This window comes from Piliocolobus tephrosceles, chromosome 11 (genome assembly GCF_002776525.5).
Source record: "Piliocolobus tephrosceles isolate RC106 chromosome 11, ASM277652v3, whole genome shotgun sequence".
NCBI classification, from domain to species: Eukaryota; Metazoa; Chordata; class Mammalia; order Primates; family Cercopithecidae; genus Piliocolobus; species Piliocolobus tephrosceles.
In genome coordinates this window covers 84257784-84280756 of record NC_045444.1, presented here as the reverse complement: position 1 = coordinate 84280756, position 22973 = coordinate 84257784, and the positions used below count along the sequence as shown (strand labels likewise).

The 22973-nt window shown below is 37.0% G+C and overlaps 1 protein-coding gene across 1 annotated transcript in view; it reads right to left on the bottom strand.

The window, feature by feature from the left end:
- The window catches only part of LOC111546743 (inactive phospholipase C-like protein 1), a 48031-nt gene extending 25313 nt beyond the window's left edge, over positions 1-22718 (bottom strand). Inside the window, exons 1-2 of the mRNA XM_026454468.1 lie at positions 22623-22718; positions 20037-20146 (exon numbers count right to left, since the gene is read on the bottom strand). Coding sequence (XP_026310253.1) covers positions 20037-20146; positions 22623-22698 — 186 coding nt within the window. The 5' untranslated portion in view covers positions 22699-22718. The remainder of the gene's footprint in view (positions 1-20036; positions 20147-22622) is intronic.
- Between the last annotated feature and the right edge of the window lie 255 nt (positions 22719-22973).

Sequence of the window (22973 nt, the reverse complement as noted above, 5' to 3'; positions counted from 1 at the left end):
AAAAAAAAAAAAAAAAAAAAAAAAAAGCCAGGGTCCCCAACCTTTTTGGCACCAGGGATTGGCTTCATGGAATACAATTTTTCCATGGACTGGGGGGCTGGAGGGTGGTACATGGTTTCAGGATGAAACTGTTTCACCTCAGATCATCAGGCATTAGATTCTCACAAGGAGCAAACAACCTAGATTCCTCACATGCACAGTTCACAACTGGGTTCCCATTCCTACGAGAATCTAATGCCACTGCTGATCTGACAGGAGGCGGGGCTCAGGCAGTAATGCTTACTGCTGCACGGCCTGGTTCCTAATAGGTCACGGAGCAAGGGTTGCTCCGTAGCTTAAGCAACAGAAATTTATTTCTGACAATTCTAGAAGCTAAAAGTCCCATAGCAAGGTGTCGGCAGGGTTGGTTTCTTCTGAGATCTCACTGCTTGGCTTATATAGATGACCGTCTTTTCCCTATATCTTCACATGGTCTTCCTTCTCTACCTGTCTAAGTCTAAATTTCTTCTTCTTATAATGACACCTATCATATTGTATTATCCACCCCCCCCCCACCACCAATTACCTCATTTTAATTTAGTTACCTCCTTAAAGGCCCTATCTCCAAATTCAGCCACATCCTGAGGTACTAAGGGTTTAGGATTTCAACATACAAATTTGTGAAGGGGACACCATCAAGTCCATAACAGTCAACCCCTCCTAATGTTCCGATCTCTGTTGCAAGTGGATTTGTTATCTGCAGCCAACCACACTAGAACCCTCTGTGTTTAAAATTGAGGGAGAGTTTGCCTATTGTAACATGAATAACAAACCCTTCCCTCCCCATCTGAAGATGAGCATCTATCTCTCTGCTTTTATATATTTACAAGTTTAGGAGTTTAATTGTTATTATGAAGTGTGGATTTACCATTGTTATTGAGCTTTTTCATTTATTCATTAAACAGCTATGTACCAGGTGGGGCAGTCTTATCAGACTGTGGACAAGGACTCTGGGTCCACACTGCCTGGTTTTCAGTCACGGCACTGCCAGTCATTAGCTATTAGCAAACCTTTCTGTCTCTTGGTTTTCTCCTGTAGAAAATGGATATCATAATACTGTGTACATATATCACATAGTTGCTATTAGAATTTACTGATTTAATAAGTACAAAACACTTAGAACACTGTCTACAGAGAATACATATTTTATAACAATAAGTGATTATTTGTTGTTAAAAGTATTTTACATTTTAAAAATATATTTTAAAACTAGAACAAATTCAGTTCCAATCAGTCATATGCTTGATTCCAACTTTATGGTGAATATTCTGATTTTCTCTAAAATGTCCCACTTCTTTCTGGTATACCCAATTTGTTTTACAATAATTCTCTAGTTTATCGAATAGAAATAATGAGATCTCAAGATGAGAGGATTATTCCAAAAGTGTAACTGAGACCAAAGGGTTTGCCAATTTGGAACATAAGTGAATACCAGGGAGGAGAGCATTTTCTAAAAGCATTTTTATATATTTATGGTACTAGATATATGATGAGTTCTTGGTAAATATTTAAAGATTGGCAGTGATGAAGATGGAGATGATTCACAAAGGAAGGAAGAAACTCAAAGATAAAAATTACCCAGATTTTAAGAAAAGATCATATAAAAAATCTAAAGTTCAGTCACTTTGATTGTTAATATCTGAACCATGCTGGAAAAAGACAATAAACCTAAAGGGAATTAAAGTGTCTTTTTTTTAATCCTCTTACGAGCAACCAAATGCAACAGTGACCAATGTCTTCTAGCACTGGGATAATTGTTAATATTTTTATAGATTTAAATTCATATAATTCAATTCATCAATCACATCTTGAGCACATTTTGTGTGCTTCTTCTATAGTAACAATAAAAAATTAAACATAGACACTAGAAGAACAGAATGTAGAATAGGGCCACCAAAAACTGTATATATTGTATACTCAGGATATCTGTGTACCTATGTATATGGATGCCTGTACACAGTATGAATTGAGGGAAATGACTTGAAGGAGCTGAAGCACTGATCTAGAAACCTGTGCAATTATATCAAATAAGCCTGAGAACAGTCACCAGTTGCCTGACAGTCAGAAGACAGCCACTGGAAGGAAGAGAAAAATAAAGGTGGACACTGGTTCTACTGAGAGAAAAAGCCAAAAGCAAATTACCAGTCCAGTGCATATGGGAGCCTGCCAGTATTCTGAAAAGATGGAATACTCTGGTAGGAAAAGATGAAACTGAGTAAAAGAGTAGGCCAGGTTCTTCAAATTATAAGACAGAGCTGTAATAACCAAAACAGGATGGTGCTGGCATAAAAACAGACATATCGACCAATGGAACAGAATAGAGAACCCAGAAACAAATCTACACACCTACAGTAAACTCATTTTCGACAAAGGTGCCACAAACATACAATGGGGAAGAGACAGTCTCTTCAATAATGGTGCTAGGAAAACTGGATGTCCATATGCAAAAGAATGAAACTAGACCCCTGTCTCTCACCATTTACAAAAATCAAATCAAAATGAATTAAATATGACCTCAAACTATGAAATTACTACAAGAAAACACTGGGGAAACTCTCCAGAACATTTGTCTGGGCAAATGTGTCTTGAGTAATACCCCACAAGCACAGGAAACCAAAGCAAAACTGGACAAATGAAATCACATCAAGTTAAAAAGCTTCTGCACAGCAAAGGCAACAACACACAAAGTGAAGAGACAACCTACAGAACGGAAGAAATTATTCGCAAACTACCTATCTGACAAGGGATTAATAATCAGAATACATAAGGATCTCAAAAAATTCTATAGGAAAAACTCTAATAATCTGATTAAAAACTGGGCAAAAGATCTGAATAGACATTTCTCAAAAGAAGACAAATGGCAAACAGGCATATGAAAAAGTATTCCACAACACTGATCATCAGAGAAATGCAAACCAAAACTACAATGAGATATCATCTCACCCCAGTAAAACAACTTATATCCAAAAGACAGGCAATAAAAAATGCTGGTGAAGATATAGAGAAAAGGCAACCCTCATACACTGTTGGTGGGAATGTAAATTAGTACGGCCACTATGAAGAAAAATTTGGAGCTTCCTCAAAAAACTAAAAATAGAGCTACCATACAATCCAGCAATCCCACTTCTAGGTATATATTCAAAAGAAAGGATATCAGTATATCAAAGAGTTACCTGCACTCTCAGGTTTATTGCAGCACTATTCATAATAGCCAAGATTTGGAAGCAACCTAAGTGTCCATCTGCAGATGAATGGATAAAGAAAACGTCATAGTACATATACACAATGGAGTACTATTCAGCCATAAAAAAAGATTGAGATCCTGTCATTTGCAACAACATGGATGGAACTGGAGGTCATTATGTTAACTTAAATAAGCTAGGCACAGAAAAACAAACTTTACATGTTCTAAGTTATTTGTGGGAGCTAAAAATTAAAAGAATTGAAGTCATGGACATAGAGACTAGAAAGATGGTTACTAGAGGCTGGGAAGGGTAGTGGGGGATAAGGGGAGATGAGGATGGTTAATGGGTACAAAAAAAGTTAGAATAAATAAGACCAAGTATTTGATAGCACAACAGAGTGACTATAGTCAATAATAATTTAATTGTATATTTAAAAATAACTAAAAGAGTACAACTGGTTTATTTAAAACACAAGGGATAGATCCTTGAGGGGACGGATAACAAATTTTCCATGACATGATTATTGTGCATTGCATGACTGTACCAAAACATCTTATGTACCCCACAAATATATACACCTATGTATCCACAAAAATTAATTTTTTAAAAAGAGTAGACCAGGGAAAATGAAACTCCCCAGAGGTTGAAGTAGGAAGAACAGGCCAAAATTTCAACCCCATGAGAAAATGGAGCTGCCAAGAACTGCAGAAATGCCCATCCTCCCAAATGACACATAGGCATCCAATGGTGACGTTGGACACAATGTCCAATATGAAGAACAAGTTTTGGTACACAGGCATGTACAGTGACATTGGACATCATGACTTGGATGTTAAGGACAGGTTTTGGAGTCACACAGATCAAAGTGTTCACCCACTCCCATGGCTTACTAGTTAGTCGCATCATCTTGAACAACTTGCAGAGCTTCTGTAATCCTATTTTCTCATCTAAAACTCAGCACTGTACTAAGGCACAGTCCCCACCCTGAAGGAGCTGGATTTTGTATGAGAAAAAGACATAGGGACACATCATTAACATTTAGTGAGTCAGGATGGTGAGCACGGGAATAAAGTTGTGAACAAGATACAGATGTGGCACTAAACATGAGATAATTTGGTTTAGATGAGAATTGCGGGGTGAGGAGTATGGAGGGACAAGAGCAGGGAAGGCTTCGCTAGAAAGGCAATGGATAACCCTAATGCTGGATCTGAGTGATGAAGAGGAGCTGGTGGGTGACTAAGGAGGGAAAGAACATCACAGCTGGCAGGAACAGCAGTGCGAAGGCATGGAATCCCAAAACTGTCTGATATTTCTAAGAAACAGAACTGCGGGTATGGAGAATATAACATGTGAAGAGACCAGGGTAAGCAAAGACCCCATCACAGAGGACCTTCTATCGAGGTCATGAACTTGGCATTTTTTCTTGAAGCTAACAGACTAACATCAAATCATTTCTCTCACTCAAGTCTTAGGCTTTTTAAAAGATTTATTTATTTTTAACTCTCTTAAATGAATTTAGAGCATTTTTCAGAAGATTAAATGAATTTCATTAAATTTTCTTACACAAGAAGGATGTATTAGATTTGAAAAGAGGACTGGATATTATTTTCCAAATGTCTACAGTTTCTGTTGTGAAGTTACAAACTGAATCAACTACGTTTGGTCGTCAAAACCAATCAAAGTTAAGATCTAGCTGAGTTACAATTGACATTTTCCTCATCTGATGTATTACTCTGGATTCTTGGGCTTCTCTACTGTGCTTCAATACACAAATAACGATAGTTTCACAAGAAGACACACTACTGCATATGAATCCTTCTGAAATGACTGAAGATTTATCCTAAATGTAAATCTTAGTAGGGAAAATCACTACATTAGACAATAATTATAATTAATGTAATAATAGTTAAAGGCACTCAAAACTTCATGGAGAACAAAAGGTTAGAGATAGAACAATGCTTAGACTGACAACTTCATGGTAACTACATGACAAATCCAGAGGGCAGTACTCACACACATACATTCAGTGGGAATGGCACCCCTGACGGTTGTGCGGTACACAACTGACATAGGAGTATGCAGCAGCTCTGGCCAATTCAGGGATTAGACTGTTAAACCTTATGCTACAAAAGAGAAATGACAGACAAACTGGTATAGAAATGTCTAATCAAAAGCTTCAGGAAAGTAATTCTGGTTGTGCTGATGTTTAACTTCAGTGAAATTCATAAAGTTTCATGTAATTAATTTTCAAGGCTCCTGTAGTTCAGAGATCTCTATGAAAACTCTTCCCGGGTATCTCTGACAAAACCGCCAAAGGATCTGACCTTCCCAGGAGCTGTTATTTAAAGAGTAAGGACAGTAGTAATCACTTTATCATTTGCTCCTCTCTCTCTGTCCTCTCTCTCTCTTTCTGACCAGAGAAGAATCTCTAGAACAAAATTATACTTCCTGACATGAACCCAGCAATTTTTAAGGTGGTGTTTATTAAGTAGAGGATGACCAAATGATTCCGCATGGTTGATAAAACTGTGATTTAGTAGCAAAGACTGTATTTTTCAGAATTTAAAAATGTAATTTCCATCTTGATGGCATTTGTGATTATTATATTGCTTACACATTTTTACGCTTTTCATAAGAACAGCTGAGAATATATTTAGTTAACCAAAACCTCCAAGGAAAATTTCATTCCTCTATTATTATATCTACTAATATAGATATATTACTATATCTATTATTATCATATCTACATGTATTATTACAGAGCTTACAATAAGCAGGGTTTAATAAATGAGTTGTTTAATATAAGAAACCAGAGCCTATGATACAACACATACACAAACACACACTATGCATACATATAATTGTTCCTTTCGATGGTATTCTTCCTCTCCCAGGCTAAAATGTACTATTGATAAAGGAGAACAGGAAGGAAGTTGCTGGCTTTTTCCCTCTCTAGTTTCAGAGTACATGTAAGGACTCATGGACTGACTCAGAGGATACACAATACACATTGTTAAGAAGCTTCAGTCTCACTTACTCAGATTTAATCCTAGGACATAGCTACCTCTAAAACACACTTTTTCATATACAAGACTTTATACGCTCACTTTGTTCTTTAGCAATCTTAAATATCAGTTTCTTGGTTGATAGCAAACCCATGATAAACAAGAACCTGTTTCCTGCAACATGTGTGGTAAGTGTGAAGAGCCATCTGGAAGGTAAGAGAATGAGGAAGTGGTGTGTAACCATCCATGATTTCACCAGCAAATAAACTGTATATAACTCTCAAGTGTCTATAGGACTGTTAAAGCATATGTTCACATTGTGCCCATCCAAGCAGTTTGGAGGAATACACTTGTGACAGTAACGTACCACCAGAGAACATGAGTAACTCTAACGCATTTAACCTTCCCTTTCTATATATCTTTGCTTACAAAAAAGTGAAGCCCAATTAAATCTGAAAAAAACAAACAAACAAACAAAAAAACCAGAAAATGACTGATACAGACTCATATTTCTGACCTAAGGAAATCAGAATTTGTTGCTGAAATCCAAGTTATATCTTGAGGGCATCCAGTATATTTTAAATGTATGTGAAAAACACATCTCTTAACACATGCTTAAGAAAAGGAGCTTAACTTTCTGAGACTAGATTTATTTCTAATTGATCAGGAACTTTTTGACCCAAGAAAAGGATAATTCCCAGGCAACAGATTCATGAACCAATTTTATTCTAGTTTTTTTCATAATGCCAGCTGCTGAGTAGCAGACAACTGGGAGATCCAGAATATTCTAGTTGATTAAGGAATAGCTCTGAGAGATTTGAATCACAATATTTTTTCCCTGGAAAACATTGTAAAGCAATTTAAAAACTTTCCATCCCTCAGTACAACTGACTCAAAAATCCATTGAGAATAGTTATCTTTTAAATAAACACTCAAAGACTTTAGCTATTTTTAGAACACATAGCTTTGTCCTGGCAGATTTACAAATCCCATCATGAGGGATTAGTGCATTTCACTGTATAGGGAAGGATTCTCTTCTTTGTCTCTGAAACCCTGGAGCTTCTACATAACTACTTGTTAACCTTTCCATAATATTATGCAATGATGCCAAAGTCTAATACTTAATTCTAAGTCATGGTTCTGTGAGAGTCTTTTCCTTCCCAAAGTTACCTTTTTTCAAAGCATTAATATAATTATAATAATGATCTGTATTTCCTGTCTTATTTAAATAGTTATCTGAAGAGTTATGTGTAAATTTTTATGAATCTAAACGTATTTTTAAAACTCCAAGGGGATATGTTTTTCAAAGAATCTATAATTAATCTCATAAAGCCATGAATTTTTCCTTAAAGGGAAAATTAATTATTCTGCATCCATAGATAGGTATCTTCACTTACCACAAATACTAAAAGTATCAATAATGTATGGAGAGTAATTAATAATACAAAATCATTTTATAAAAAGTGGGAAATGAGATAAAAAGATATATCCTTCTGGCCTATTACTATGAGTATGCAATCTTATATATGATGTTTCTTTGAACACATTGTATCTACTTGAAATAAGAAATGTTTAATTAAACTCAAAAATAACCACTTATGACTCCAGGGTAACTTTCTTGCTGCTCCATAATTATGATCTTTTCAATGTGACTTTTAAAAAGTAGCATCTAATTTCATTATACTTAACCTAAATTATCCTTTAGATTTTTATATTTACATATATGTATATACATATATACACATAACATTTTATATATACACATGCATACATGTATATTTATATGTATCTATTTATTTAATAAGTATATATTTATATGTATATATTTTATATGTTTAATAATTTATATTTAATAAATTTATATATATATGAGATACGGCTTGGCTGTGTCCTCACTCAAATCTCACCTTGAATTGTAATAATCCCCATGTGTCAAGGGCGGGGCCAAATGGAAATAACTGAATCCTGGGGGTGGTTTCCCCCACACTGTTCTAGTGGTAGTGAGTAAGTCTCATGAGACCTGATGGTTTTATAAATGGGAGTTCCACTGCACAAGCTCTCTTGCCTGCCACCATGTAAGACATTCCTTTGCTCTTCTTCCATCTTCTGCCATGATTGTGAGACTTCCCCAGCCATGTGGAACTGTGAGTCCATTAAACCTCCTTCTTTTATAAAGTAGCCAGTCTCAGGTATATCTTTATTAGCAGCATGAGAACAGACTAATACAATATATAAATGCGTATGTTGACAATGTTCAACTTTATCTGAGCCCTGTGTTCCATGAAATCAGGGATGGTTAAGAAATCCCCCCATCCTTTTGTGTTCCTCAAAAGACCTTACTTACTGCAAAGAACCCCTCTTCCCCATAGGACTCAGCTAAGACTCACGGAATCTCCCTTGTTTATCTGTAACAAGGCCAGACACAGACCTTTCAAATTCCCTTTCTTGCCTCATAAATGATTAGCTGAACTGTTTGTGTCCACTAACCAATCTGGACAAAATATTAATACCTACTACCTGGACTTGGCCAAACTTTAATTAGGCTTCTCTCTTCCCCTTAGGCCCTGGAACTTTGACCCACTCTCACCCTAAGCCAGCACACAGCCTCTCCGTAATCGCCTCTTACCAAGAAAGGGCTGACCACAGGAGAGATGTTTCCTAACTGTAGGATCAACTGTGGGATCACGCTACCCACTCCCTCATATGTGCTTCTTTCTGACCTCCTTTGTCCTTCCCTATAAAAGAAAAATCCTTTCTGCCTGGCCTTTCAAATGCTTATAGATCTTAAGGTAGGAGCATTCTCCCTGTTACAATAGTTCCCCTATCACAGTAGTCCTCTCTTCTTATTGTGATAATTCTTTTGAACAGATTCTCTATCTAAATTCAGATTTGATTTTATCTGACAATGTCTGTGTTTGTACCATATATGTGTGTGTATATATATGTATACACACACACACACACACATTCAGAGACGTGAAATCATTTTGCTCTGATTTGGGTTAACAATAAGGAAATTAGATAGATATAGCCCATTTTTGTCTTCCTTGAGTAACAATATCAGAAAAGAAGCTTGTGACTATAAAACCTACAAGGGCTGTAAGAAACCAGAATGAAACAACTGGTTATCAATGTTTTCTTTCCACTTATATCACTGTAAGAAATAGTTAATGCAGAGTTAAGACATCAAACTCACTTAAGCCACAACTCACCTTAGGCTAAAATTCTGTGTGTAAGAAACAAATTTTCTCTAAAGAAAATTTTCCTGAAAGAAAAGTAAGACCTTCAATAACTTCACAAGTTGGAGCCAAGTCCTCTGGTCTATGATGCATCTATTCATTAGGATCCTGCCACTTTTGAATTATTCAGATTCATTATAAAATGCAGCTTTCATCTGAAAAAAAAAAAAAGTGTACCTCCAAGAAATGCTAAATTTAGTTCTACTGGAGATAAAGTGGTGTGTGCTTCCCTAATCATGTCAACAGCCTGGCTTTTATCTCTACTAAACTCCTGGGCAGCACAGCTGGGATGCAGCCACCCAAGGCAGAAATCTGTACACCATGTAACCAATCTGCCTATTGCTAAGAAGCATTAACATTCTATTTGAACTGTCCTATATTGTTAGATAAGAGCTGTCTGAAATAATGTTTTAAACTTGTGGCTTTTCTTAAATTATAGATGAATCAATTATACTTCAAAAAATTTACCCATATATCTAACACTAATACTAATATTCTATATTATATAACTCTCTCTCTCTCTGCATCTTTTCAGCTTTAAATTGTAGAAATTTCTCAAAAACCAACCTTATAACATCCTCCTCTGCAACTATAAGCTATCAAATGAATTTTATGGATGCACATGGTTGTAAAACTTTGCCGCAGATTATATTTTAGAAGGTGGATGATTAAATAAATTTGTTATTAATATGGCCAGATTTGATAGAATAACAAATTAGCCATAATGCTAATGAGTGGCAATTAAATGAGCAAGGCAGAAATTTAGACCTCCCCAGACCATGTTGAAGAGATCCAGCACATCTTTATTTTGATGTGTTTTCTTTTCACCATTATTTTCAAATTGTTTTGACAACTACACTCAAGTATCAAGATACAAGGCAGGGTTTTGGAATCTATGAAAGGCTAGAGTATTTACTCACTGCTGAACCGGTATTTCCTCATGGAAGACTTCCCTGACCTCTCCAATTAGGTCAAACCCCATTGCACACTCTCATGGTGCCATGCACTTTTTAAAGGCACCCATCATAAGGACAAATTTAACATACATCGTGTGATCGTTAAGCGACAGCTTCCCCCACTAGACTGTCAGCTCTGAGACCAGAAGGCCACATTTTTATTCACCAGTACATTCCCAAGCACAAAGCCTGTCACCCAGTAAAGATGTAACAGATACATTTGTTGAATTAATAAATTTGGTTTACCAAAAAGAAAATAAAAGTTTGTTAAATTATTATTCGCTCATTTATGGATTAGAAGCCTCATTTATGCATTGCACTTCCTTATTTATAAATGTCGATGTGGAAATAAAAGAAATCACCTTCTTGAAGTGGGAGAAAAGGGTCTTTATTTTGCACTAATTAGCCAAACAATAACAGTATTCTACAAATGTGTCTAGGAGCATCTTTTCAAATACCCTGTCCAGGGATAAATATATCAAACTTAGTTTATAACCCCCAGATAGATGTTATGCCTTCTAAATGTATACTCTACACTTTATAAGGCCTAATAATGTTTTCTTTTGTGTATAAAAATAATGGTACTGACACATGAGATTCAAGTTGCTTTTCTAGAACTGATCTATCCATTCTCTCCCTTCTGTCACCCACCTTCTTCCTGATAATCAATGATATCCATTGTAAAGCGGCTGGTTAAGATTCCAAGTGAGTTTAGGGCTTACTAGGTTGAGTGAGACTAAACTGGCTGCCGTTGGAATAAGACCCTCAATTTTGGCTTCATCCCTCTTTCCCCCCCCCCCCCCCCAGTTGCATTCACCAAATGTTTCTGGCATGACTGTTACCATAACTGTTTGCCAAAATTCCAACATTATTTTTAAAAGTTTAACAGACAAAAAAATTAAAGTAAATTTTACAACAAAATGAAAGTTGAAGAAGTAAATGTTACCTAGAGAAGACACAGAATAGACTCTGCTCTAACTCCTCAGTTGATAAAGGGCAGATTGTATGTCTGAACAGTAGAACTGTGGCTGTGGAGGATGGTGCATGAGGAAGGAATATGAAAGGAGTATAGCCTTTGTAAAGTTTTTGCTAGAGGCGTGGCTCTTAAACTTCCTCTGTCCCATCAAGAAATGGCAGCTGGCAATGTCCATACTAAAAGCCAATGAAGAGCAAAGCTGTCCAAGAGAAACAAGAGGAGGCTGACTGGGCTCTCCAGGGTCCTGGGTCTGGTCTTCTGCTTTGGTATTGTTGCTGTTTTGCTTTGCTTTCGTGATTCTCAATCATACCTGTCCACGGACTCAACTGTATCCATTCGCTCAGGGGTGATCAGGCCCTGGGAAGCTGATTCATGCTAACCAAGCTCACAGGAGATGGACCAATAAAAAACGAAATTAACTGATTTGCTTACAAACAGAAATGTGACTACTGGGCAGATGGAACTAGTTATGTCACTTGGTCAATTCATTCTATTTCCCACTAGAAAAGTATACCTGGGAAACTAGATTGAGAAAAGAGTGTTGCTTTGTAAATACAGTGTTGTAAATAAATTATTATCAAGCTACACTCTCTCACTGTAGCTTTCTGCACTAACCACTGACTACTGACAGTAGGCATATTCTGTCAAGGTGATTGAAATAGTCATACTAGATGGACAGGACACTCACTCCCTTAGATAAGTAAAATAATAAATATAAAGCACTTGGTAGGATACTTAATACATAGTAAGTGCTCAGTTAATACAAACCATTATTATTATGGTATGCAAGTATTCTGACGATATAGCATAGTGGGATGACAACATGGCCTTTAGAATCAAATCCTTGCTCTATCACTCACTTCCTATATGCCAATGGGAAGGTTCTTAACCTCTTGAGCCTCATTTCCCCTATCTGTAAAATGAGTATAATGGGAGTAATTTTATAGGGTTATCCTTAAAAGTAATTAAAATGTTGATTATTATAAGCACTGAATGTTCATTTTTATTAATAAAAATAACAAACACTCGTATAGCATGTGCCAGATACTGTTTTATATATATTTACTCATTTAGTCCTCATTATAACCCTATGAGGCGGGGATAGTCAAAGAACCTGTCACTGGCAGACTGTATTTACCAATATCTGCTCCTCTTCCCTGAGAAGGTTTACATTTGTTCCACTCCACTGAAATCAGACTTGACTGTGACTTGCTTTGACCAGTCAAATATGAGTGGAAGGGACATGTGACTCTACTGGGCAGAAGGTTTTAAAGCCCATTTTTGCATCCCTACCTCTAGGATTGTAGAAGTGTTTGCTGGGATGGAGTCCCCATTAGCCTGTGTTCCTGAGTGACCATTACTTACCTGTGATGGACACGTAGTACAAGCAAGAAATAAGTCATTGTGTTATATTGCAGTAGATTTTCAGATTTTGGTTACTATAGCACAACCCAGCATACCCCAACTGATACAAGAGCATAGAGACAAAACAAAATTTTCCCAAGGACACACAGCTAGGAAGTGTCTGGTTGCAGCGTCTGTACACTAAATCACTTTGCCTGCTGTTTCTCAATAATCGATAGTATAATAATATCAATATTAAGAATGGTTTATTATTAAAGCATTTTGTTGTTATTTGGAGGTCTGTTTCTAGACTTTGTAAATATATGCTTTTTTCTGAATACTCAAAAGGAACCCTAGCCTTTCTCTAGATTCTACAGCAACCACAGCTGGCAGATGCCAGAGACACCACTGGAAAAGTTCTCAATGGACAATGTGGATGACACTGGGCATGTTCCTTCTTTATATACTCTCAGGCAGCCCCCAAAGGCACAGTCACTATGTCTGTTAGAAGAGCCTGGTCTGAATATTCACACTAACAGACCCCTCTCCACAGTATCTCATAGAATGATTTTAAATATCTATGGCCAGTAAGTGAAGGGTAGCCCACTTCTCACTCTCACTCAGCTTTCAGAGATGGATGCCTCTCCTCATACTTCTTTTCTCATTAGCCCATCATCTGCTTCCTTTCTTTTGTCTCTCAACAATGAACAGAGACTTCAAATGTGTTTTCAGGCTCTAACTGAAAGCATATTTCTTTGACAGTGAAATTACAATGACATCCATGTAATTTCCCCTATGTAGCAAGATTCCCCAGAACTGTGAGGTCCTGAAATTTGGGAATTCCGAGAGGGAATGTGCCTGGGTTAGAAACACAACTACACATGGAGAAGTGAGAAGCTTCAATCTTGGCTCTTCCCACGGAAATTGAAAATGTTTTAGATAAAAGCAGAAAGAGCAAAGGCTTAAGTAGTGATAAAAGGCAAAAGCGTTAGGGGGAAAAATAACAGTCACATATACTAAACATAAATTTATAAAAGCGGCCCAGAATCATGGCACACATTGGAATGTATTAAATTATAAGTTGGAAATCTATCCAGGAAGAGTGTAAATACATATTTAATAGGAATGACCATTGAAGGGGTAATAGTTTCATTCATTTTTTATTTATTGCCTGTTATTCAACTAGTAATCAATGAAATTCATGAATAAATAAGAAGGGCAGCTACTTCTTAACCCTTTTATTTCTTCTTTAAGCCCTAGTGATTGCCTACTTCATAGTTTTTCCTTTGTAATAAAATACTTATTAATTATATTTCTTTAGTATTATTTTTATATATCTGTACTTGACACTTCTCCAGCCTGCTAAAACTGATTTTTCCATAAAACCTTTAAAAACACAAAGTAATAAAATTTAGTTTCTTAAAGTAGCCAACAGGACAAGTTAGAAAAATACATATTGGGAAAGCTCACTAGAATGCTCCCCTTGGGTTCTTTCTGATTTCAGTTTTATAGATGTGATCACCTTTACAATGCAGTCGGTTTTGTACTTAAAAAGTCAAATCACTCTGGATAGAGTTCAAGACTTTAGATGAATTCCACTTCATTGCAAATAGCATTTTATCAGTGCTATAGTGTAAGTCCACATCTTGCTCCCAAGAGATCCTCAGAACTCTCATGAGTGAAACACTTCCAAAATTACTAACAATGTACTAGAATATGTTGGCTATGTAAGTGAAGTTGTAGTATCCCTTTCTGAAAGCCTTAAAAAAAACAGGAAAAATTTCCATTGTGAGATTTTAATATTATGCTAACAACCAAATGTCTATAGTTTGAATAATGTTTGTGTCCCTTCCAAAATTCATGTTGGAACTTAATCCCCAATGCAATAATATCAAGAGGTGAGGCCTTTAGGAGGTGATTAGTGCTTTATAAAAGGGCTGAGGGGAACTATCTAGGCCCTTTTGCCTTATTTTGCCTTTCTTTCCCTTCGGCCATTTGAGGAGACACCGTTCCTCCCCTCTGAAGGATGAAGCAAGAAGTCACCAGCTTGGAAGGAGAGACTGTGCTATCACCAGACACCAAACCCACTCCTGCCTTGATCTTGGACTTCCCAGCCTCAAGAACTGTGAGAAATAAATTTCTGTTGTTTATAAATTACCCAGTCTCAGGTATTTTATTATATCAGCACAAACAGATTAAGACACAAAACTCATTTTTGAAGGACATCATGGAGAAGAAACAGAGGGAAAGGTCTGTTAACATGTGAGGGTGGAATGGAATGGAGTTATTTTGATTCAGTGATTGTCTTGAAAAGGTACCAAGGACTGAGTCATCCTATCATCCTAAATAAATACAATGGCTATGTAAGGAAACCAATTTTGTGTACAATAGTGAAAAAGAAAGAAAGGAAGAGGAAATTGACTGCTACAGTTGGATATAAACATATGGCAAAAGTGTGGAAAAATGCAAAACATACGCTAAGCAAGTCCCTACACTGGACCCATGTAGGTGCTAGAATATGAATTAAAGAAAAACAGAAGCATGGGATCTTCCAGAACCACCTGGATTTCAGTTTCCTTGCTAAATACTAAGTCCTGGTCTCTGGAACAATTTGGACACTGTAATTATAATTCTTATTCATTATATTGTAGAGTTAGTCATGTTTCTTTCTGCAATCTTTTCTTCAGCTTCCCTGTCATTTTTAATATCAGATCATGTAATATTGAACTGCAGAAAACACTAAACAATTTATTTTTCAGTCTCAGCTCAATTTACTCTAAAGCCTATGCCCCTTTGCACCACTCCATGCTGTCAATCCCCCAACTGGCTGAGAGCACATTTCTCATTTTTTTCCAGCTCCTTCCTTACTTATTGGAAATTACACTGGAATTAAATATTTTTTAGAAATATAAACCAACATATTTAACCAATATTGGTTAATTCCCACTCTCTCTCTCTAGATAGTGGGGAATACTAGTCTAAATCATGTATAAGGAAACTTTTTCAGTAGGCAATGCAGAATTGTATAGGTAAGTCATGCCACAGCCTCCTAATTCAGTGATTATGTCTTTCCAGGATAGTTATTAATCATTCAACCAACTGGAAGCAAGGGTAAATTGAATCTAGTAAACTTATAAACAAAGAGTATTTATTAAAAGACTTTGAGGAGCTCAGAAAACCAATAGCAAGGCTGGAGAATCAAGTAGGAACCAAGTGTTTCAGATCTAAGGCATAGGAACTAAGGGAAGAATCTTATAGAAAAAGATGTCTTCTTAGAGCAGCACCACTGGAATAAAAAGTCTTCAGCAGAGCCCAGGTTCTTTTTCTCTCAGCTAACAATTCAAACTCAGAGGAGGTCATTTGTCCAGTTCTTGAGGAAAGGACACCAGATTAACAGGCCCCAAACTCAGTGGAGGAGAAAAAGGAGCTATAGGAAGTATGGAAATATTCTCTACTCTTGTTGAGTAGTAGTCCACTACTCTGGTGCTCAAGCTGAAATACCAGCAGCTATAGTATGTGAGTTATAATAATAGAAGATCAATTCTGTCTGAAAAACTTTCTCTTGGAATAATTTGAACAGCATTTGCTCAATCACATCTAGCAATAAGCTTCTGTCACTAAACCAGACACATTAACAAATCTCTGACAACACTAAGTGGCCTTAAGTCAGAAGTTAACAAAGAAACAAAAATAACAAAAACTAGTTCCTCCATGTTCATCCTCATCTGGCAAACAAACAAAACTAACAGCTAACATATATACTGTCTAGTTTTCTGCACTGTGACTTACATCTTTTGTATGTATTATCTCATTTAATTCTCACAAAATCTGGGATGTAGGTATTATTACCACCCTGAGGGAGATAACATAACTTGGCTAGTCTCACCACTATCAGGTAATCACACGGGGCCTGCATTCTTATTTCTGCATTAGGCTGCCTGGACCCAACGGGACTGATATGGTTTGGCTGTGTCCCCACCCAAATGTCATCTTGAATTGTAGTTCCCACAATCCCTGTGTGTTGTGGGAGGGACCCAGTGGGACGTAATCAAATCATAAGGGAGGTTACCCTCATGCTGTTTTCATAATAGTGAGTGAGTTCTCACAAGATCTGATGGTTTTATAAGGGGCTTTTCCACCTTTTTCTCAGCACTTCTCCTTGCTGTTGCCATATGAAGAAGGACATGTTTACTTCCTCTTCCACCATGATTGTAAGTTTCCTGTGGCTCTCTCAGCCATGCTGAACTGTGAGACAATTAAACCTTTTTCTCTTACAAATTAATTATCCATTCTCAGATATGTCTTTATTAGCAGCATGAGAAAAGACTAATACAGGGACTCAGCCACATAGATGGAGTTTTAGAGGAGGCAGAACATTGTAGTGGATAGAACCATGGGCATGAGTTAAAAATTGCAGGCTGGCCTTTTACTAGCTGTGTGACTCCAGGCAAGAAATTTCAACCCCCCACAAGCCTCAATTTCCTCATTTGTGAGAGGGAGAGAGTCCTACCAGAGTCAGCATGTCATGTTGTAAGATTGCACTGTTGTGGCAAGGAAGAAAGGGGAAATGCATATAAAGTACCTAGCCTTGAGTGCTGATCACAAATTAAGTGCTGAACAATAGATGGCCATTATTATATGTGTCTCTCCTTATAGACTAGTCTTGGAGACCCAGGTAATCCTCTTGTTATTTGGATCCCTAGTACCTTTCTGTGATTGGTACATTAACAAGCCCATATAAAATCTCCTGAACATAAAGTGTTTATATCAGGGTTCACACTGCCACATTATAATCTAGGGTTATAATAAGCACCTCTTTAACACTACAGCTCTAGGTCATCCCTGCTCCTTAAGCAAATGATGCCTTATCCATCCCCCTCCTCCACTGGCCTCAGACTGCTAACTTCATGAGGTCAGGGTCTGTATCTCGTGATCTCCATGTATCCCCAATGCCTAACACAGAGCCCAATGCATAGTAGGGGCTTATCACTTGTGGACTGAATTTTTAATAGACATTTGTAGTATGTTTTACAGTTAACCTAACACTTTCACATAAACATGTGCAGTATCTCTGCAGCACAGGTTAAAGACATAGGGTCTGGAGCCAGACTACCTGGGCTCAGACTTTAGTTCCACCATTTACTAGCTGAGCAGCCTAAGGAAATATACACAGACTTGCAATGCCTCTGTTTTCTCACCTGTAAAATGAGATTAATAACAATACTGAGGTGGTGTGAGTGTTAAATTGTTAATTCATATAAACCTCATAAAACAGTACCTAGCACAAAATGAGTGTTCTTTAAATGTCAGCAATTATTAATTTTTGTAGCTATTTTTCTCCCATTTAGCTATCAAGAATATATTCTGTCTGCCTAAATCATTTCTCTTTTCATGTAAGAAAATATAAAAGGTGGCATATTTACTTCAAAATCCTAAAATTAATGTGCAGCAGACAGCAAATCATATTCTCAAGAAAATTACTTCCAAAGCTATTTGCAAAAAGAAATGTATTTATAGGAACCGTTCTTAAAATAAAAATCCTCAATGGCCCTAGATATTCTGTACTTTGTCTCTTCAAAATCATTTGTGTTGGAATCTTCCCCAGAAGCATTTGTCATTATTCTTTCCATAAATAAGAACAGCCATATTAACTTGAACGTAAGTGTTCATGTGAGTAAACACACACACACACACACACACACGCACACCAGGCAAATTAATCTCACACATGGGCTGTACCCTGCCTGCACCGAAAACCTCATTGCCTTATTAAGGCAAAAACCATGTCAATTCCAGTATGCAGCTCCCCATCTCCTAGAGTATGAACCTAGAGATCAAGCCACATTCCTTAAGGTGTCACATGACCCAACTTCAAACGATACTACAAGGCTTCAATAATCAAAACAGCATGGTATTAGTATAAAAACAGATATATAGACCAATGGAACAGAATAGAGAGCCCAGAAATAATGCTGCACACCTACAACCATGTCATCTTCAATAAAGTCAACAACAACAAGCAATAGAGAAAAGACTCCTTATTCAATAAGTGGTGCTGGAACAACTAGCTAGTCATGTGCAGAAGATTGAAATTGGAAGCTAACCTAGGAAATACCATTCTGGACATAGGACCTAACAAAGATTTCATAACAAAGACACCAAAAACAATTGCAACAAAAACAAAAATTGACGGTGGGACCTAATTAAAGAACTTCTGCACAGCAAAAGAAACTATCAAGACAGTAAACAAACAACCTACAGAATGGGAGACGATATTTGCAAACTATGCATCCAACGAAGGTCTAACATTCAGAATTTATAAGGAACTTAAATTAACAAGCAAAAAATAAACAACCCCATTAGAAAGTAGGCAAAGGACATGAACGGACACTTTTCAGCAGAAGACACACATGCAGCCAACAAGCATATAAAAAGGTGTTCAACATCACTGATCCTTAGAGAAATGCAAATCAAAACCACAATGAGATACCATCTCACAGTCAGAATAGCTAAAAGTCAGAAAATAACACATACTGGCAAGGTTGTGGAGAAAAGTGAATGTTTATACAATGCTTGTGAGAATGTAAATTCATTCAACCATGTGGAAAGCAGTGTGACAATTTCTCAAAGAACTTAAAACAGAATTACCATTTGACCCCAGCAATCCCATTAGTGGGTATATACCCAAAGGAATATAATTCCTTCTACCATAAAGACACATGGACATGTCTGTTTGTCACAGCACTATTCACAATAGCAAAGCATGGAATCAAACCTACATGTCCATCAACAGTGAACTGGATAAAGAAAATGTGGTACATATACACCACAGAATACTACACAGCCATAAAAAATAATAAGATCATGTCCTTTGCAGCAACATGGATGGAGCTGGAGGGCATTATCCTAAGCAAACTAATGTAGAAACAGAAAACTAAATACCATATGTTCTCACTTGTAAGTGGGAACTAAACAATGAGACCACATGGACACAAAGAGAGGAACAGCAGACGCCAGGGCCTACTTGAGGATGGAGGGTGGGAGGAGACAGAAGGTCAAAAAACTACCTACTGCATACTATGCTTATTACTTAGGTGACGAAATAATCTGTACTGCAGCCCCCTGTGACACGCAGTTTACCTATATAACAAACCTGCACATGTAACCCTGAATCTAAAGTAGAGGTTAAAAATTCCAAACCATCATATTTAATCCTTGACATTTCTCTACACATTGGAGAGATGAGGAGGAGAAAAGTAAAGGCACAGGGGACTTCTGAATGTTTCATCTACCTTCAATACTGTAATGTTCCAAGCAAAGCTCTCGGTTGCTTTGTTGAGTTTTCTTCCCTTCAAGCCTTCTTTTGCCCCCAAATTATGAAGTTCTTCATGGAACTCCATCCCTTTGAAGAAAGAATGCATAAGAAATCTGAGTATGTATCTCAGAAAAATGGGCATCTTATAATGAAAATATTATCAGTAAAATATAATTTCACATTCCTGTCTTCTCATAATTTCCAAATCCCTAAATTGAATCATCCTTTTCACTCTGTTCGTCCCACCAATAGTGTCCTTATGCACAAATTGACAATAGTCAATGCATTGGACTAAATTGCATTTAAAACAGCCAGGAGCCATAGAAAATGTCATGAGAAGTAAAAAAGGAAATTCCATGGGTCCAAAAAACTAGGAAGAACGAATAAGACCTAGTATTTAATAATACAACAGGATGACTATAATCAATAATAATTTAATTGTACTTTTAAAAGTAACTAAAACATTATAATTGGAGTGTTTGTAACACAAAAGAGAAATGTTTGAGGGGATGGATACCCCATTTTTCATGATATAATTGTTACACACTACATGCTTGTATCAGAACAACCTCATGTACCCTAAAAATATATACACCTCTGTACCCACAAAAATTAAAAATTAAAAAAATTTTTTAAGTAAATAAGTAAGAAGCAAATTATTCCAACAGGTTACATCGACCTTGTTTGTCCTCTTCCTGGTTTATGCATGAAATGGTCTGATGTGTCCATGGCAACCATATGTGAGGAATGCATATGTCTTGTTTTTCTTTATGAACCATTCCTGTGGCTTAATAGTAGGCCCTGGAGCCCACATAGATAACAATAAGTAATTAGCAATGTTGACTAAAAATAAAAAGACTTTTTAAAAAATACCATTCTGGGAAACACCCAAGTGTTTCAGATTTGGAAATGACCTTAAAGTATTTTTAGCTCAACCATCTACTTGAGCTTGAAGATTATGAAAACCATCACCATCATGTTTCTTCAGCCTTTGTCTTAGCACCTTAAAGATGGAAGTCACATTCTCTTATGAACAGCTCATTCCATCTTCTAAAAGCTATGACTGATATCGAGTCATAGCTTCCCTGGAACTTCTTCTTCCCTGGAACTTCTACTCCTTGGTGCTAGCTGGACACAGACCAAAAAGGTCTAAACTCTTTTCTACAGTGCAAGCTTTGAGATATTTGAAGAAAGATATTGGGTAAAATCCCTTCAAGTTTTCTCTAGGTTAACCATTCAAACATATTCAGCTTACCAATGAAACTCTTCTTTAAGGACGGCATCCAAGCAAGGCCACTGCATTGCCCAGTTTCCTGGAGCTGAGCTCTGTGGGAACCTGCCTCCAGGAGTGAACACTGTACTCAAAAGCTTGGAGAAGCCCATATGAGGTCAGGGATCTACCACCATTCTCCTTGTTCTAGTTTTTATATTTTTATTAATGTAGCCTCAGACCACGTTAACTTTCCTGGTGCTAACATCACAGACATAGTGCATAGTAAAGAACGTGAGCATGGAGCCCAGCTCTACCACTTACTAGCTATGTGAGTCTAGGAAAGACCCTGACATCTCTGGGCTTCAATTTCCTCACTGGTGACATGTGGTTAACAAGTGGGTTTACCACATGGGATTGAGGTAAAGTTTAAGTGAATCAATACATATAAAGATCTCAGAGCAGTGCCTGGCATCAAGTAAGTATCAGATATTAATATTTTTGTGCTTCCTGTCAACAGAAACATCTAAGCCTGCTGGTCAGTCAGTGAAAAACACCATTTTAAAAGTTTGGTCTGAATTCAAAGGGCAGCTCCACCACGTGTTGATATGGGACCTAGAGTAAGTCACTCAGTCTCTCAGAATCTCAGGTGCCTCATCTGTAAATCAGATATAATGATGATTACTTTGCAGAGTTGTCATGAGTAAAACGGTGTGTGCTTGGTGTAGCATACGCATATGTATCAAGCAGTTGCTACTGTTGTCGTCTTCCTCGTCATAATCATTATCATCATTATCGTGTGTGTGGATAGAGAAGGCTGTGGATCCAGAAGATGAAAGCACAAGGGTGTGGATGAAGGTGAACAGAAATAAACAAGTGCACTCTCACAGATATGTGACTCATCTCATACTTAAAAAGAAACAACAAATCTAAATCTAAAGTGAAGACTAGTAACGGGGCAAAAGCCTAGAAGATTAATAGGATTTTGGTTCCAATTGTAAAATTAAAGCGGGTTTTAAGGGACTGTATGGAACCATAGCTTCAATACCAGCAGTAGAAGGTTTTGATGGGGTTCCAGACAACAAAACTAGATTCATCCCTCATCCCTCTAGACATCTTCAGATACCACCCCAACCCTGTATACTCACATATAACCCACCTATTATCACTTGGATTTTGTCTGTACTAAACAAAAGACTAAAGTGTAACTTAAAGTACAGTTAAGCAATGCCATAAAATAATTGAATTTTAAGAGAAGCAGCAGAAAGTTTTTGAAAAAAAACCTACCAAGAATTATTATAGTTTCTAAACAAAGTAGAAAAAAGAAACAGAAAAAAAATTAAAAACAGTTACCTGCTTTCTGACACTGTACAATCTTTTCCTGGACTGTGTCTGCCATTTCTATGAGAAACCGGCTCTCTTGAATCATCTGTTACAAAACAAACATCAAAAAAGGTAGTTGTCAGAATCCTTGAACTGGCTCATTGGGAAGATGACATACAGAAAGACCCAGGTGATAACTCCAGTAACAGGAAGCCATAGTCTCACCACAACAGATGGGATGGGAAGGATGAGCTCTGTTCCAACCCCCATTCATCCTAACACTGAGGCTAGTGTCACCTTCCTTATGATTACTCCTTTGTGTAACACGCTTGGCACACAGTGGGCACCAAATAAGTAGCTGTCGAATAAATGTACATACAT